At 34.3% G+C, this 17,684-nt stretch overlaps 2 protein-coding genes across 2 annotated transcripts; both read left to right on the forward strand.

Moving 5' to 3' along the window:
- Positions 1-1,793: 1,793 nt before the first annotated feature.
- LOC129291033 (homeobox-leucine zipper protein HAT7-like) lies at positions 1,794-3,936 on the forward strand. Its single transcript, XM_054928138.1, is given in 4 exon segments — positions 1,794-2,166; positions 2,256-2,562; positions 2,564-2,627; positions 3,335-3,936. Coding segments are annotated over 3 exon segments (585 nt in total). The 5' UTR covers positions 1,794-2,166; positions 2,256-2,380; the 3' UTR covers positions 3,674-3,936.
- Positions 3,937-4,791: 855 nt separating this feature from the next.
- On the forward strand, positions 4,792-14,953 carry LOC129301717 (receptor-like cytoplasmic kinase 176). Its single transcript, XM_054940311.1, has 7 exons — positions 4,792-4,903; positions 9,719-9,913; positions 11,314-11,588; positions 11,752-11,887; positions 12,040-12,176; positions 12,266-12,389; positions 14,481-14,953. Exons 1-7 carry the CDS (start codon positions 4,792-4,794, stop codon positions 14,951-14,953), a joined length of 1,452 nt encoding a protein of 483 aa, XP_054796286.1.
- Positions 14,954-17,684: the final 2,731 nt, after the last annotated feature.

Below are 17,684 nucleotides of genomic sequence, written 5' to 3' on the forward strand. Positions count from 1 at the left end.
ATCCCCATCATCATCGTCGATCTGATCCAGGTGGAAGTCAGTTGTCTAGTGTCGGTGAAAGCCTGCTATCCGATCTTGGTCTTAGCCATCAGTCCTATCTTAGTGTAAGTCAGCCGTCCAATCCTGGTAGTCTTTTCAGTCTTGGTGTAGTCGGCTGTTCGATCTCGATCATTGTGGTTGGTTCGATCCTGGTGGAACTGGTTGTCCAATCCTAATGGTTGTCCTTGGTTTCATCCTATTGGAAGCCCATCGTCTAGTCTTGGTCAACTGTGGCAATTTATTTCCATTAACCTTTGATGATCCAATCCAATTTATCGTTGGGGAGTCGATCAAGCTTTCATGGATTTGGCCAAATTATTAAAAGTGATTGAGTTAGAATTTGAAATAGTAAGGGGTTAAAAATGATTTCAAATTACAAAGAGGATTATGGTGAAACTAGGATTTGAATTTGGGTCATACATTTTTATTATCCAAATAATAAATTTAGCTTAAATTCAAATCCCAACCCATATATACTCTAAACATAGCATGAATCCAATGCAAAATTGAGCGACCAACTTTAATCGAGACCGGACAGATGACTTCTATTGGGATCAGATCGACGGCAACAATCAAGACTAGGCGATCGACTTCTATTGAGATTGGACTTAGTGGAAGTCAATTATCAAGTCCCTATCGTTGCCATAGGTCCTATCCCAGTGGAAGTTGGATGTCAGATCCCCATTGTCACCATCGAACAATCTCAGTGGAAGTCAGCAGCTCCGTCTTGTGGAAATGGGCCATCTGGTCCTAATCGTCGTTGTTGGTCTAGTCTTGTGAAAGTCAGTCGTTCGATCCCAATTGAATTCGGTCATCTGATCCCCATCATCATCGTCGATCTGATCCAGGTGAAAGTCAGTTGTCTAGTCTCGGTAAAAGCCTGCTATCCGATCTTGGTCGTAGCCATCAGTCCTATCTTAGTGTAAGTCAGTCGTCCAATCCTGGTAGTCTTTTCGGTCTTGGTGTAAGTCGGCTGTTCGATCTCAATCATTGTGGTTGGTTCGATCCTGTGGAACTTGGTTGTCCAATCCTAATGGTTGTCCTTGGTTTCGTCCTGTTGGAAGCCCAACGTCTAGTCTTGGTCAATCGTGGCAATTTATTTCCATTAACTTTGATGATCCAATCCAATTATCGTTGGGGAGTCGATCAAGCTTTCATGGATTTGGCCAAATTATAAAAGTGATTGAGTTAGAATTTGAAATAGTAAGGGTTTAAAAATGATTTCAAATACAAAGAGATTATGGTGAAACTAGGATTTGAATTTGGGTCATACATTTTTAATTATCCAAATAATGAATTTAGCTTAAATTCAAATCCAAATCATATATATCTAAACATAGCATGAATCCAATGCAAAATTGCAACACATACTGTAGTAGAGATAGAAAGAGATACAGAAAGTGACAGGATCCATATAAATCAATGGGTTCACCAATGCTCGTACTCTCCTTAGTCTTATTGGTGAGTCATTTTCATTAATTTTATCAATATTAAGATAATAAAAGTACAACAAAAAAAAGTAAATGAAATTTTAAATATAACTCTCAAGTAAAAAATAAAAAAAATAAAAAATAATATAATATTATTTTTTATCTTTTTCTCTCTTATTTTTCTAGGATAATTTAAGAATTTTAATTTAAAAAAATAACTTCATTAATTAATAATTTAATAAATAAAATAAATTATATTTTTAGTGATTAATATACAAGAACGGAGAATATCTCTGATGAATTACACCATTTACTAATATGCCTATCTTTTGGCATCCTCACTCTCTCTCTTTCAACCTAAAAATCGCTGTCTTTCAGAGTCTGTCCCCATCATCATCTCCATGTCTGGAAACCCTGTCACCATGAGAGTGAGAGCCAAGCCCTGCGATCGTCACCTCCCTTCCATTGGTATATAGCTAAAGACCCTCCATAACCTCCCCCCCTAAAAAAAAAAAAAAAAACCGGTTCCGTTCTCTTCATCGCTTCACTTGCATGAGTTAATGATACTGTCATCATCTGCTACTACAATGGCCTTCCCTCCACACACCTTCCTGTTCCAGACCCACGAAAGATCCCGATCACCTCCCTTCTACCTCCATCAACGCCTACCCCTCCTTGACACCCAGACTCTTCGAAGGTCGTACTCTGTCTCTCTCTCTCTCTCATAGTGTTCATTTATTTATTAGTAATAAACGTGCTGTAATAAGCTATTCCGATCTTACGCAGGGGGTGCAGTACCTTGATGTTGAAGAGATCCGTGTCATTTTCAGGGATCGAGAGCAAGCATGAAGATGAAGAACTGTCTGATGATGGATCTCAGCTGATGGGGGAGAAGAAAGAAGAGACTGAACATGGAACAAGTGAGGGCACTGGAAAAGAGCTTCGAGTTAGGGAACAAGCTGGAGCCTGAACGCAAAATGCAGCTGGCCAAGGCTCTAGGCCTTCAGCCGAGGCAGATCGCTATTTGGTTCCAGAATAGGAGGGCCAGATGGAAAACCAAACAGCTCGAGAAGGAATATGAAGCTCTCAAGAAAGTTTGAAGCTCTTAAGGCTGACAACGATGCTCTTAAGGCCCATAACCACAAATTACACGCCGAGGTACATATCTATACTCTTGGAAAAGGGAAAACTTGAACTCAGAATCCATCTAGGTCTAGGGTCGGTATTTTTCTTTCCATTTATACAACAGCTATGTATTTGATTGCGGCTCTAGCTAGTCTCTACCCCTACGTTTTCAATATATATATATATATATATATGTATACATATATACTCGGATTTTGGCATATTGCTTCTTCATAGTTATTTTCTTGTTTCTATTTCGCTACTTTTTATCTTCTCCGTCTTGATAACCTTCTGAAATTCAATTGACTCTGCTGGTTAGAACGACGGATTTTTTGGGGCTCGAGTTTCGGTTCTGTGTGTGTGTTTGATGTGTAAACTGTGAAAGTCTCCATTTCCCTGCCTGAATAGATATAGATCGATTCTTTGTGTATTAATGACTATAAAAAGGACATCGATTCCCTCATCAGCTTTCTGCTTGGTTCCTTGATCGTTCTTGTCAAGAGTCAGTGGCACAGTGTCAGAGCTTCAGAACTCAGCATCGAAGTACATTTAAATATTAGCCAATTGTAAAGTTTTTCGTTTCTTCTCTGTTTTCTGAATTTAGATATTCCTAGTTGCCGTGAAGTTGCATTCTAGTTCATTGAATTTTGAATTTCCACTAGGAAGACACATGAAGTTATTAATGGATATATAACCAAAGGCATGTTGGTTTTACCATATATGTATGATGTGAACTGCAGTTACAAGCTCTAAAGGGAACGGATTGCCGTGAAGAAGGCGGAACCAGGAACCTTAAGAAAGAACCTGAGGTTTGTTGGAGCAATGGGAGTACTGAGAATAGCTCGGACATTAACTTGGATCTCTCAAGATCACAATTTATAAACCGTACTGTAACTTCAGTACAGAATGGGAAAAACCTTCTTCCCTCTAATGCCCTTAAGCCGACCAGCATAACCCAGCTCCTCCAGTGCTCATCGAGATCATCAGAACTTCAAGATGAAAGCTTCTCCAACATGTTTAACGGCGTGGAAGAGCACCAGAATATCTGGCCCTGGCCGGAGCACCACCAGTTTCATTGAAGCGCTGATGATCACAATTCGGACATCACTGAAGAATTCAGAAGGATCTTGAGCTTATTAGTTACAGCCACACTTAATTTATTTCCCTGGTTAATTATAAGTTTCAGTTTATGCTTGTGATATAGATTGGTGTATATAAATTTATTTGAGCAAATCTACTTTCAAGAGTGAGGAAACGGTGGGCTTTAAGTAGTGCACCTTCTTTCCATAGACACTTTAAAGTATTGCAATTATCTCATAGATATATCCTATATATAAATATATTGGTTAGGTTTGCGATAAAAAAAGGTAATAAATTATTAATACTGGGTTAAAGTACATGTGCCCCTAAGTGGAGTTCCAGCTCTGGCATGCAAGTATGGGGCCATGTAAAGAAATAGGATTCCCTGTTTGCATTGTGTGATTACAATACATATTTTATTTGGTGCTGGGTGCTTTGGAATCATGAGATGATATCATGAAAGCTGTTTGAAGAAAGTTCACCTGATCTGAATCAGCGACTGACTTTTTAAGGGTGAGAGGGCCATCCATCTCCCCTCCTTAGGGACAAGAGCCCAATCTAGTTGGGAGTTTAAAAAGCAAGCAAGATGCATGGCACAGAGAAGTAGAAGACGTGGGGTTTTGGGGGATTCTGTGCACACAATCCCATGACAGATGAGAAAAAGAGAAAGAGAGAAATATATATATTATTATATATAGATCCAAGACCACGTTATGATTTTTTTCTTTCTTTCTTTCGTTTTGCTTTTTTGAGAAGTTAAATCTGTCTTTTTATTAGTATACACAAAACACAAAACTTTAAGCCGATTTTATTATAAAGAATTCAGTATTTTTAGAACATCGAGTTCCCTCATGCAGCAGAATTTAATTTATATGTAAAGATGAGTTGGGAAATAATGGTGTTATAGTATTTAACTGAGTTATGATCGGAAATCCATGTGACATACTGCCAAAGCAAAACACTCTCCCTCCCTCTCCCTCTCTCTTTCTCCTCTCAAGGTTTATTAGTAGCTACGTATCTATGTACGTATCTGGCATAGGTTGCAGTAAAGGGATTATATTAGAAATGAATAGAGTAGGGATGGATTCCCCTGCCATGAAAAACACTACGGAGTACGATGTTACGTTCAATAAACATCAAGGGACGCTTTAGATGGCAAAGACGCGGTACAGGTGGAAAAAGAGTTGTCTCTGTTTTGAAGGACACTTTTCACCAAAGTGTCTTAACAGGTATGGTCAGTGCTAACTACAAAGCTACCCCAATTTAATGAATACGTCGCATATCTCACTGCTCCAATAAACTCGCTTTAAGGGTTCGCATCATGTTGCCAAGAGATCGAGACATTAAAAATGAACTCGATTTTTTTTTGGTTCACTTAGGCTCTCCCTGGGGCATCTTAATTAAAAGCATTTTTGAAGATAAATGTGAATGAGAGTATGAAAACTGATGAGATTGATCTCACTAATCATTCTCTAGGTTGTGAGGGTAGTGGATAAATCTTGCTTAATTAGATAAAATAAAATAGATGATATCCACAAGTAACCTTCCATATGTGCCATCAGGATAAAGCAAAGGACAAAAATAGGCACCGACCAATAAAAATAATATTTTTACAATTAATTTATATCATTATGACAATGTTTAGTAATCTATACTTATATTGTCCAAAAATTCTATAAACAACATATAATAATATGACATGAACATTAAAAAACAATTTTTAATTGTTTAAAATACAAAATGTTGCAGTTAGGAAATTAAAATATAATTAATCAATTTTACACAAAAAGCATTGTTAATTAATTGGGTGTGTTTTATTATAGATATTGAATATGCAATGTGTATGCTGAATTTGAATTTAATATGGTTTTGAATATTAATACTTGAGGGGGAAATATGGTTTTGGCAATATAGATGGGGGAATTTACATTTCAGTTTAGTTTAGACCTGTGGTCCTTGAGTAATCTAGGTGTGGAATTTTACAATCACATAACTAAACTGATTTGGAAAACATTTAAAAGAAAGAAAATCATTTAGAGCAAGTCCAAGCGTAAGGATTTGATTACCTTCTCAGATTTGACACTGAATATATTGTGATAATTCGCAACCCATGATAATTAAGGACCAAAGGTCCTAAATGTTAATTTTGCAATTTCTTGTTTTGCTCAGGAAAACAAAAATCTTGATCTCAAAAATAAATAAATTAAAGCCACTTGACCTGCGAGAAATGTCATCATGCTACTACAGTGCCAAATGGCTGATACGGGCTGATGCCAATGAAATTTAAAAAGGAAATAAAAAGATAAAGCACATGATTTCCCAGGAAGAAGAAATAAAATAGAAAACACATTTGATTATGGGATAAAGTCAACTATGTTAAATATTCAATAGATTAAATCTGATTTCATTAATGCCCGAATCAAATTTTTTCTGCTTTGCTGCTCAGAACTTGGATCCCAATCCACTGTTCTTCTCTTTGGGTAAGATCTCCTGCTTCTTCCCAAACAATTAACAAAGAAGAAGAATGAACACGCTTCCGCAAGGCATGTTTGGTAACCTTAATCGATTTTAGTGTGTACTAATGCAATATGCGAGGCCCGCGTTTATCTTAAGCTGGATTTAAAGAAAAAAAAAATATACTAAGCTGCGTGTCGCACTCAGTTTAATTAATTACTATATACTTTCTCTAAGTAATTCAAATTCTGTAGGCTAGTTATGCATATTATCCTTCGACATGTTCCCTAACTTTGATTTTTTTTTTTATTAACTAAAAAGGTTCCTTGAATTTATATAAAATTTACGATGAGTCGCGATTATTTTGACATGTGTAATCAATACAGCATAATCTCTGTATGTATGGTAATTATATTTCGTATGGGTACATTGATGGCTTAATTTCAAATAACCATATGTCCTGAAAACGTAAAGAATACAACTCACTCTCTTTCTCTCTCTATATATACATAGACTCATGTGTTATATATATATATATATATAATTTATTTTCTAGTGCTTATTTAGTTGTTAGAAAGAAATATAATGAAATGAAATCTATTGGTAAAGAATTAAATACATTTAAATCAAATCATGTACTGATAGAATATAATTGTAAGAATGATGAAGAGACGAGAGCTTTTAAATGACAGAAAGATGGGAGTGTGGATTGATTATCTTATTTTATATTTGACATGTATTATATAAAAATTTCAAAAATAATCCAGAATCATACATAATTGTTCATCAATAAGATTAATTAAAAATTTACAATTACTAGGAAGGCTGAATGATAGTTTAAAAAATGAAAATATAAATTGTAGTAATTTTTTATGAGATTATGAAATTTTTACTCTATCAAATTTACTTGAGCTATCAATTTAATTTCTTAAATTTGTCTCAATTATTAATTCTATCTTTATAATCTTTTTGACTGCTCACATGCCTTTTTCTATTGGCATATCTTCTAGCAAGAATTTGAATTTTATTCGTCATGTTGTGAGAGATTAGACTTTTTTATTAGACCCCACTTATTTAAAAAGAAAATAATACTACTAAAAATTTGGTAATATAGATAAATGAATATTGACGTCAGCCATACATGTTAATTAATGAAAATAAGTATAATTATTTAAATAAAAAAATAAACTCAAAAATTTTAAAAAAATAACAAACACTATCCTTATGTAAGGAATTAGATGAATAAAAATTAAATTAATTTGGGAGACTAATTAAAAATCATTTAATTATATATTATATATATATTATATTTCAAGTGATCAATCAACATACTTTACACATTAAGTTAATCTAAAAATTAATTTTTGTTTAATGATTGATGTGACAATTTTAAAAAATACAAAAAAAATTAAATTAATAAAAAATTAAATTTAAGAAGCCAAATTCACAAATGAGTCAAACTTTGAGGAATTAAAACTTTTATTATCCATTTTAACCTCTTCTGCCAGAGGAGCTGTAGATACAATGACCGGGCCCACCTAATAAGTGATTTTCACCAGTTTCAATAATTCTCTGGGGGAGAAAACAATCAAGTACCTATAAAAATTTTAATGATAATTATTAATCATAAATTATTAAAATTTCAAAACAAAAACCATAGTTGTTATTTGTAATAAATTATTTTTTATTAATTGATTTGATATTTATAACAGAGTTTAGTAAATTTTCAACTAACCTTACAAAGATTGTTAATTATTTTTTGTTAATTTCCTAAACAATATTAAAAATCACAAGTGATTAGCTTATGATTTATAATTGATTTTCATAAATTTTTAATTAATATTATCAATAATCTCAAATATATTTAAAAGGTTTTTAAAATAATTTATCTATATATTGACAATAAAAAAAATCATGTGCAAGCATATTTGTTTGATTTTTTAAGTGGTTTATCTGTATTTTAACAACCAAAAATTAAGATTCACATTTGATTTTCACAATTTTTAACTTGATATTATAAATAATTTCAAGTGTATTTAATGTATTTTTTAACTGATTATTTATATTTTTTTAATTACAAGTAAGAATTTGATTTGCTATTAAAATTTTAATAATTCATGATTTATAATTGTCATTAGTTTTTGGGGTTCCTAATTGTTATTTGCCCTTATTCTAACTCCATTTTCTTTCTTTCTTTTGTTTTCCCACTTTCTATCTCTCTTTTCACCTGATAATTATATACTATGAAAAAATCACTTTTACAAATCTTAATCCTTTCCGGCGGTGAGCAAATTATAAAATAATTATATCTCAAGTTGGGAAAAAAAGGAAAAAAAAGTATAAACAGTGAAAAAATCTCCTGAAAATACAGATTTATTAAATAATACTCCATTCGAATTACAATATATATAAGTCATATGTAATGAATTCACAATTTACAAATAACATTAGTTAAAATGTTAAATTTTTAAAAATATTCACATCTTTTAATTTATACTCTTTTTAAATACCTTATGTAAGAGCCTTAATAATAATAATAATTTTAATGCATAGTTTTTCAAAAAGAATAATAATTGAAATAGGAGTATAGTTGAAAAATAAATATAAAAATTATCTAATACTTTATATTTTGAATTAAATAAAAATTTTAAAAGATGTTTTATATTATGGTCCAAAGAGAGTAAAGTGATAGGATTTAATTTGAAGTAGGTGATGAAAGTTTTAAACCTAAACTATGTTATAATCGGGTTAGTTTTGTATAAAAAAATTCTTGCACCTCGATCTAGCTCTCCTAAATAATTTAAATTTACAATGTCTTATCCGTGAATGTAATAATATGCGTTATAATTTTACGGTGGGTTCTTACACGAGGTTTGTTCCTCTTCTTCTCCATAGTGAATTCCTGTGAAATGAACATTTGATGCTTTTTTCCTTTTCTGATATAAATTTCCATTTGAAATTTATTTGCCTTTCTTAATTATCAGTTTTGCATTCAATGAGTAACAAACATCTTCTACCGATTTTTGTCCCTCCCCCCCCTCTTGCTTCGTAACGCACGTTTCTCTCTATTCTCTTCCTCGCTTCTTTATGCTCTCTCCCATCGACATACGGCCTCGCATCTTTGTATCTTACTGACTCTGACATCTGTGCGCCTCACTCACAGTGCCGCTACTATATAAACTGCTCTTTCTTGACGTTCAACACAAGCGTTTCTCTTTGCCACCTGCCCCCTCTTTGCCCATATCTCAATTCGCGACTTTCCTCCCTTCTCTTCGGCGCAACTACACTCCGGTGATGTTTTTCTTCTTGTTTTGCATGTCTTTTTTATCGCCTTCATGTGACCGTCTTAGCAAATAGATTCTTTTTTCGAGCCCCATTTTTCATGCGAGCTATGCATTTTCTCTATTCATGTTTCATGATCAAGGGCTTTTCTGGATTTTGCTTTCTCCCCCGGTTTACTTTAGATTTTGTAGTTTTCATGCATCTCTCTCTGCATTTGTTGTTTCTGTTCTTCGGTACATTTCCCGTTGTTTTTTTTCGATGAATATGCGCTGAAGTTTTCTCGACGGTGTATCAATGGAACTTTGCAGGTGAATGCGTGCGGCTCGTGTTGGGTTCTGAAGAAATGGCTGGTGCTTTGGACCTCGGAAAGTCAAAAAGAAGGAAGAAAGAAGACGTTGAAGCTGGTAGAAGTCAGAAATGGTGGATGAAACTGGGTTTCTTCGTCGGAAGCTGCTTATTTTTGAAGCCCAAAGAGGACGGCTCTGGTATTAGTCTGCAGAATGGTGTTCCATCTTGTTTCAGCATTATTGTTCGAGTTTAAATCATTTTTGAATCTTTGTTATCGACTTCCAAAACTACTAACAGATGATTTACTCTTCCTTAGTAGACATCACAAATCTAAGTATGATTGACGTTACGTTGTCGTAATTCTGTGTGATACATTCATCTTGAGAATTATCTGTAATAAGATTGGCGTGCTGATTTCTTCTACTGCAGAATCAAATTTTCAGCTTCATCTATCCTCATGTTATATATCATTTCTCTTTTGCCATTACCAAGTGTTCTCTTGTGGCATTTCCAGCGGAAATGACGGCCCCATAGTGGTGTTTCCTTGGTTATGAAGTGCAAAGAACTTGTAAATCGTTATGACGTTCATATTTTGGAGCCACAGTTTCAGGTTTTCATTATCGAACTTCTGTGCAAATAGCTTATAGGTCGGTCCTTGAAAGTTGAAAGGACACTCAATGTTTCAAAATCAGCACAGTAGTTTTTTACTGTCGTTGGAGAGTCAGACGAGTCAATGAAATTCAGTGTGGCCCTTATTCAGGATTATCAACTCTATTCTTCAAGAAAAACCAAACTTGAATAGACAAACTAACTTGAAGATATATGAGCAGAATTTTTGCCTTCTGATCTCATAAATCTCATTTGGTGTCAACACTAAGCACAGGCAGTCACTTAACTTTTCCCTGCTTTCAATCAAAACTAACATCTACTTCTCCTATGGCTGCCAAAGATTTGTGTTTAAGTTTCAACTGAATGGGTTCATGATGGATGTGCTTTCTGGATATCGTCCATTTCATCTAATTCCGTGTCAAGGGATATTCTTCGTGATTTTGTTTTGCAAATAGAGCTAAAAGTCGTTGGGCAAAAGATTTTCATTTGTACATGGAAAATGGTAGAAAGGACTGTGACTAAAGAATATGCTGCACCACGGATGAGTTCCTTGTGTGTCTTGCATTTAGATTTTCTGTGGATTTTTTCTTTATCATACGCCTTCTTTTTTAATATCTGTATGGTCATTTGGTCCGTCTAGCTAGAGAGTCCTATGTTGTCAAAATGGTTGTACCTGTGAAGTGTGGTTAAATGAGTATTATTAGTTATAAACATGCATTGATCCTCATGAAATATGTTGTTTAACCAATATATTATACATTATATGAAAATAGAATAAAACAATTATTTTACTGTTCATTTGAAGGGATCTTTCATTTTACATTTTTTTTGGGACTTCGTATTGTTGTAAGAAAATTCTAAATCTCAACAATTATTTTGTATCTGCCAACTCTGTACAAGTACATTATTAATCCTAATTCATCTCAAATTTGTGAGTATGTCAACTGCAAACAAGCATTTTTGTTCTGTTAAATTTGATTTGATGCCATTTTCCTGTTGTTCATAGAAAGCGACTCTACCAAAAAATCCGATCCAGGAGCTTCACCATCCTTGCCGCACTTTGAGGAAATAAAATTTTCTTCCAATCTTCGAAGGTTTTCTTTTGATGAGCTCAAGGAAATTGCAAGTAATTTTAGGCCCAGCAATATTCTTGGCCAGGGGGGTTTTGGATGTGTTTTTAAAGGTTTTATCAAACAAGCAAGAACAACTGGCTCGGAAGCGATTCCAGTTGCAGTGAAGATTCTTAACCATGCAGGACTTCAAGGCCACAAAGAATGGCTTGTATGATGAGAACTCGTTTACCCTAATTATCTTTCTTTACGTACAAGCTAGCTATATATTTTACTTCTTCCTTTCGTGGAGAATTTTTTAAGTTTACATTCACTTGTCTACCTTGTACGATTCAGTTAAAATAATACATCTTGCTATTATTTCACTGTGGCAGACTGAAATTAATTATCTTGGCGCACTCCAGCATCCGAATCTAGTTAAATTAATAGGTTACTGCATTGAGCAAGAAAAAAGGTTGCTAGTGTACGAGTTTATGCCCCGAGGCAGCTTAGACAACCATCTGTTTAGAAGTATGTCTCTGAACTTATTTAATTCATAGAGATTTATGCAATCACCCAAGAATTCAGAAGGAATACATCGGTTAATCTATGTGGCATTTCAGATTTGCGCTCTTCAACCTTAGAATTGTGTATTCAGAAGCTTTTTTTTTTTTTTTAATCAGGGACTACGCCCCTTCCGTGGTCGATCAGATTGAAGATTGTAGTTGGCGCTGCGAAGGGCCTCGCGTTTCTGCATGAAGAAGCTGACAGGACAGTGATCTTTAGGGACTTGAAAACATCTAATATCTTGTTGGATGCAGTATGTGATACTGATGTTTTCGACTTATGCTTCTTTAATTTCAATATATTGTTCTTCTATATATGTCCATCATTTTCTTTCTGTTTCAGGATTATAATGCAAAACTTTCTGATTTCGGACTGGCCAAAGATGGTCCCGAGGGTGACTCAACTCATGTGTCTACTCGGGTGATGGGAACATTTGGCTATGCAGCTCCTGAATACGTCATGACTGGTCAGTTTACTCCGACGCAAACTTATCCTTAACTTCGATGCGTGTATGTATATGTTGTAATTGTCCTGCAATCCCTTGAATAAAAATATCTTCTACTCCATTGGAATGTGGACATCTCTATTTCTTTAACTTTCACGCGTCTCGCTTTACTTTTAGAAGCTAAACGAGAACCATGCTTTATCTTTCAAAATCGCCTCAAATGTTCTCACCTTCAGTGAACAATCTGATATGTTGTTTACATTGTTAACTTTTAAAACGAACTTACGATCGTTGTCCAAATCATGTTGTTATACCTATTTCCATTTTCTACCTCCATGCCCATGTACACGACGCCATTGATCTTCAGAATAAATGGCAGTTCAGTCATATATTTTGTATAATAACAATGTCGTGTGGTATTTCAGTGTCAACTGTCATGTCAACCACCAATGCATGATCACAAGTTCTATGGGCGTCCTGTCAGTCACCATTTACCTGTACATCAAATCACCCCTCATTTGTGTTTTTTTGGCCAAAAGGAGGATTTTTTTTAAAAAAATGATAATAAAATCTCTTTAAATTATATAAATAAAACTTTAATTTTTTAAAATATTATAATTCTTCTGAAATCTTTAGAAAATTTTCTGTCATTAAAAAATTAATGTAAATGATCAAATTGTCCTTCATTCAAATATCAATTGTCATTCACAATTTTTATTTTAAAATTTGTAATTTTTTTTCTTAAAATTGTAAGAATGTAACAATAATTTTTAAATTCACATTTGAAATCCTGAGATTCCTCAAATGATGAAAATATCAATTATCATTTATAAATTTTTTTATCTAAAATTCACAATTTTTTTTTTAAATTACAAGAATTTAATAGCAATTCGTAAATTTAAATTAAGGATAATTTAATTATTTACATTAATTTTTTAATAAAAAAAAGTCTCCAAGAACTTCAGAGAATTATAGCATTTCAAAAAATTAAAATGTCATTTATATAATTCAAAAGAATTTTATTATTATTTTTCCTACTTTCTTTCATTTAATTTAGATAATATTGACCATCGTATAGATATTCCTCTCTCATTGGCTAAACTTCTGCCTGTGTGTCCCCTAAGCACACACTTTCTTGTAGTTGCTGTGTGATCTGTCTCTTGCTAGTCCCATACAGTAGGAGTGACTTCAGCTACAACAGAGACAATCCTGCTTAAGGTTGATATTCAATGTTTTTTTTCAATAAAGATTATTTAGGAAGTGAAAATAAATTTAGGTTGGCTGAAGCAAGTTAATAAGACTCTACACATGTGGTTCGAATTCATAGTTATGATAAGCAACAATGTCGGGTTTATGTTTTATCATTCTTGGGCATATTCTTATCTTCAAGCACCAGAACTGACACATGGACAAGATCTGTCTAGACATTGAGAATCAGTTTTCCCCCCATAACTTTTGTTAGCTAGAGACTTGACGGAGTCTGGTAGATCACACTGAACAGAGAGAGAACAAGTCATAAATTTACAGTCAGTTCTTCAAAACTTCAATGCAAGTGCAATAGCAAGCAAGTTTTCGAAATTCAAAATGGAAGGTTAATTAAGGTAATTGTAACTAAAGAAATCCCAAAAATTTTAATACATGGAAGTAGAGTATTTCAGAAGCAGCAGCTGCATTAAAAACGTACTCAACGTAAGTAGATTCTTATTTCCGCGTATTCTTTTGCTGCTTGCAAGATATACTGTCGGAAGCAAGTCTGCATTTAAATTCAAGACACCTTCCAATAGACAGTTAAGAGGGTGCCTCCTCGTGAGTATACACTAGTGTGTGTTCTACGGAAGCCCTTGATCAAAAGTGGATGGGAAAATGGCAATAACCCTGCGACATCATAAATGCCTGGTTTAATTGTAGGTTTATTTTACGTTTTGCACTATATATACAGGAGAAATCATTGTCATTAACGCTTCTTTGCAAAACATTCACCTTCATTTAGATGCCTTCAATACAGACATGTTTATCATAATGTCACTTTCTGTTTGAGGCATTATTTGAGGCACTTGTGAGTTCTTAAGAAGTGGATTGCCCCAATAATTAACCTGATGAATCTTGTTGCAGGACACCTTACTATCAAGAGTGATGTGTACAGTTTCGGGGTGGTTCTGCTGGAGTTGCTGACAGGGCGAAAGGCCATGGACAAGAATCGGCCTCGAGGCGAGCACAGCTTGGTGGAGTGGGCGAGGCCCAGCTTTGCGGACAGGAGGAGATTCTACAGGCTGATAGATCCTCGGCTTCAAGGTCATTACTCGATGAGAGGTGCTCAGACGGCGATCCAGGTCGCTGCTCGCTGCGTTGCCCGTCACCCCAAAGCTAGACCCATCATGTCCGAGGTTGTCGGAATCTTGGAGCCTTTGCTTGATCTCAACGACATGGCCCTCTCTTCAACCTCCTTCCAGTCCATGGCTTCTAGTTCTAGGATGCAAGCTCGTGGGCCGTCACAGCCTGGCTCGTCCTCCAGGAGCTTACCCAACTCGCCATTTCGCCCACACTATCCGCTTCCCTATCCCAGTCCCAAGGGAAATATCCCATGACATAGATCGATCGCTAGGGCGCTTATTTTCTGTTTTGCAGGGATAAGGATTCTAATTTACCATTCTTTAATATAGTTTATAAAGCTTGCTTCTACATAAAACAAGAGACCTTTTGATATCTTAAAATCTTAAAATGTAGAGTTTTAGACGTTTTGAGATTTTTCAAAGATAGAAATGTGTGATTTTGATATTTTTCTTGAAAAAAATAAAAAAAAATACATAACTCTATCATTTGAGATTTTAAGATATCAAAATGTCTCTTGTTATATGTTGAAGGCAAAAGTCAAAAAAACAAAGAAGTTGGAAAAGTGTAGCATTACAAATGACATTATGAAAAACGTATATTAATGCTCCTTCATGAAGATGAGCGCCAGACTAGATTATAGAAAAAGACAAGTCCAGTTTAAAGCTCACTAGAAGCCATTGTTTTCAATCTTCTAAACATGGCTAGATGAGCAAGTATTTGGAGGTGTTCTAGATTTTATTGTTCATTTTAAAAAAAAGAAATACATACAGAATATTTCTTATCGTGGCCAATAGTACAGTTTCATTGGTCTAATTTTAAAAATTCATAATTAATTTCACACATTTTCAAAAATTATGAATTAGAATTCTATAAAAAACTTGAGACATTAATTACTCTTTAATGCACAAAGAATTATTAAAAAATATTATCATTTTTCCTTTGACAATCTTTAATAATTAAGATAGCTCATTTTTTATCTTCTTAAATGTCCTAGTTGATTATAAAATTATTTTTCAATGTATATAAATACTCTTAAAATCTCTCTTAAACTATTATTAATTTAATATTAACTCAAAAGGTAAGAATTTGAGATCTTACATGAAGTCAAAACCTTAAACAAGGGGATGCAAAATTTTAAAGGGTTAAGCTACAAATCTACCCTTAAAGTTTCCAACCAAGTGCATCCTTCATACTAAAGTTTTTTTTTTTTGTGCAATTTCACTCCCAACATTTTTTATTCAGGTACAATGTTACCCTGCTATTACCCTTTGACTGATTTGACCATTATCTCTAGAATTTTGATTGTTTTCTGCCTTCTTGGACTGCCACCTCTTGTTCCACACAGGATGTGAAATTTATGTTGTCCATTCAACAAGTAAGGGAAGATTTTAACGCCATCTTGAATCTATTCTGCAAAGCATATTAAAGAATGGCGACAACAATCTCAAGGCAAGCACAAAAACATAATCAACAATCTAATTTAAGAATCGGATTCACTCAAAAAACCAAAAATCAGAATCGAAACCAAAAATCTCATCTAAGACAAATCATAATCAACAATCTCATATCTACGATCAATACAAATGCAAAGGAGATCTGGATCAAAGTTAGAACCCATAAATCAATTACATCAAAAATAAAAAACATCAGCATCGATCGAACCTAGAAATCGCTATCGATCAAACCCAAAAATGCAGTGACAATGTTGAAACTGATCTCAGATATCAAAAATTAAAAAGAGGTAGAGCAATTGAAGAATCTCAGTTATTCACGCTTGCCCGTCGAGACAAATGATTCCATTCAATGACCCCTGTTCTTTTCTATATAATCTCATTCACTAAACCACCGTGGCAAGCCACAGGAATGAATTGGGCATAAGGGAGTATCCACATGCAATTCTAGGTTTCAAAAACTAGATGGGTTCACTGATAATCTGAGAGGAAGAGCGAACAACGTGACTGAAACTAAGACTGATGAAGAGAAAAGAGAGAAGACTGAGATCCAAGACTAAGACACATGATTGATTTCCTCCAAGGTGGTGTACCACCTTTCCCTCTAAGATACATCCCTTTGACAACGGCATGGGACGTGAAGAAGAAATACGGTGGCTTTGAACCCAAAGAGGCTTCTAAGCAACCCAGATCTAATGAACAAAATCCCATCATGTCTCTCAGCATAATCCTTAGCCTCCCACACGGTGGGTTCAATATTGGCAGAGGAAGCAGGAGGCTTGGAAGATGAGGAAGAGGTGAGGGGGACTAGTTCAATTTGATTTGGAGATGACCAAAGGAAGAAGAAGCAAAGGAGACAAGGAAATGTAGAAGACAACAAATATGGGGAAGGGGAAAGGTTGAGGTGGTTTTTTTTTTATTTTTTATTTTTAAAATGTGTCAAGTTGACGCCAACAAGCATTTAAGATCAAACTTAACGGTCAAAGAGTGACAAAGGGCAACATTGTACCCAAATAAAAAACGTTGTAGCAAAATTGGGTCAAAAAATAATTAAAGATATAAGGTGTTCTTAGCTAAAAACTTCAAGGGGTAAATTTTTACTTTAACCTAACTTTAAAATTCAATAGTGGAGAGTAAAATGTTAAAAGTTGAAAGTAAGTACTTCAAAAAATTAAAATATATGCATCAAATTTATAATTTTTTTCCCATAAAACTGAGGGCGGATTCACCACCTCACCTCAATGTGGCCATTGGGGAGACGTACTCCATGGCAACATGGTTGATTTTGTGAGGTGAATTAATTTAGTGAAAGTAGGCCTAGCTAGCTATACTGTAATTCTGAAACATGTGGCCTTGACTTAGCTATAATCTCCTCTTTCCTATATCTTAATTTAGTGAAACCCGTGGTCCAATTGCCATTTTCATTTGAAGAAAACCACCACACAGATCACTTCACTTCTTTATCAACGAGGCCATCAATATATATATATATATATATATATGTTGAGTCTAACCCATCAAGAAGGATCCATTT

The sequence above is a fragment of the Prosopis cineraria genome, unplaced genomic scaffold (assembly GCF_029017545.1).
Source record: "Prosopis cineraria cultivar Desert tree isolate PC_DT_omini unplaced genomic scaffold, ASM2901754v1 PC1, whole genome shotgun sequence".
Taxonomy (NCBI): Eukaryota; Viridiplantae; Streptophyta; class Magnoliopsida; order Fabales; family Fabaceae; genus Prosopis; species Prosopis cineraria.

Coding starts and splice junctions, on each gene's coding strand:
- LOC129301717 (XM_054940311.1), top strand. CDS start 4,792: ATGTTACGTTCAATAAACATCAAGGGACGCTTTAGATGGCAAAGACGC. Junction 4,904..9,718: donor TCACCAAAGTGTCTTAACAG/GTATGGTCAGTG, acceptor GGAACTTTGCAG/GTGAATGCGTGCGGCTCGTG. Junction 11,589..11,751: donor AAGGCCACAAAGAATGGCTT/GTATGATGAGAA, acceptor TCACTGTGGCAG/ACTGAAATTAATTATCTTGG.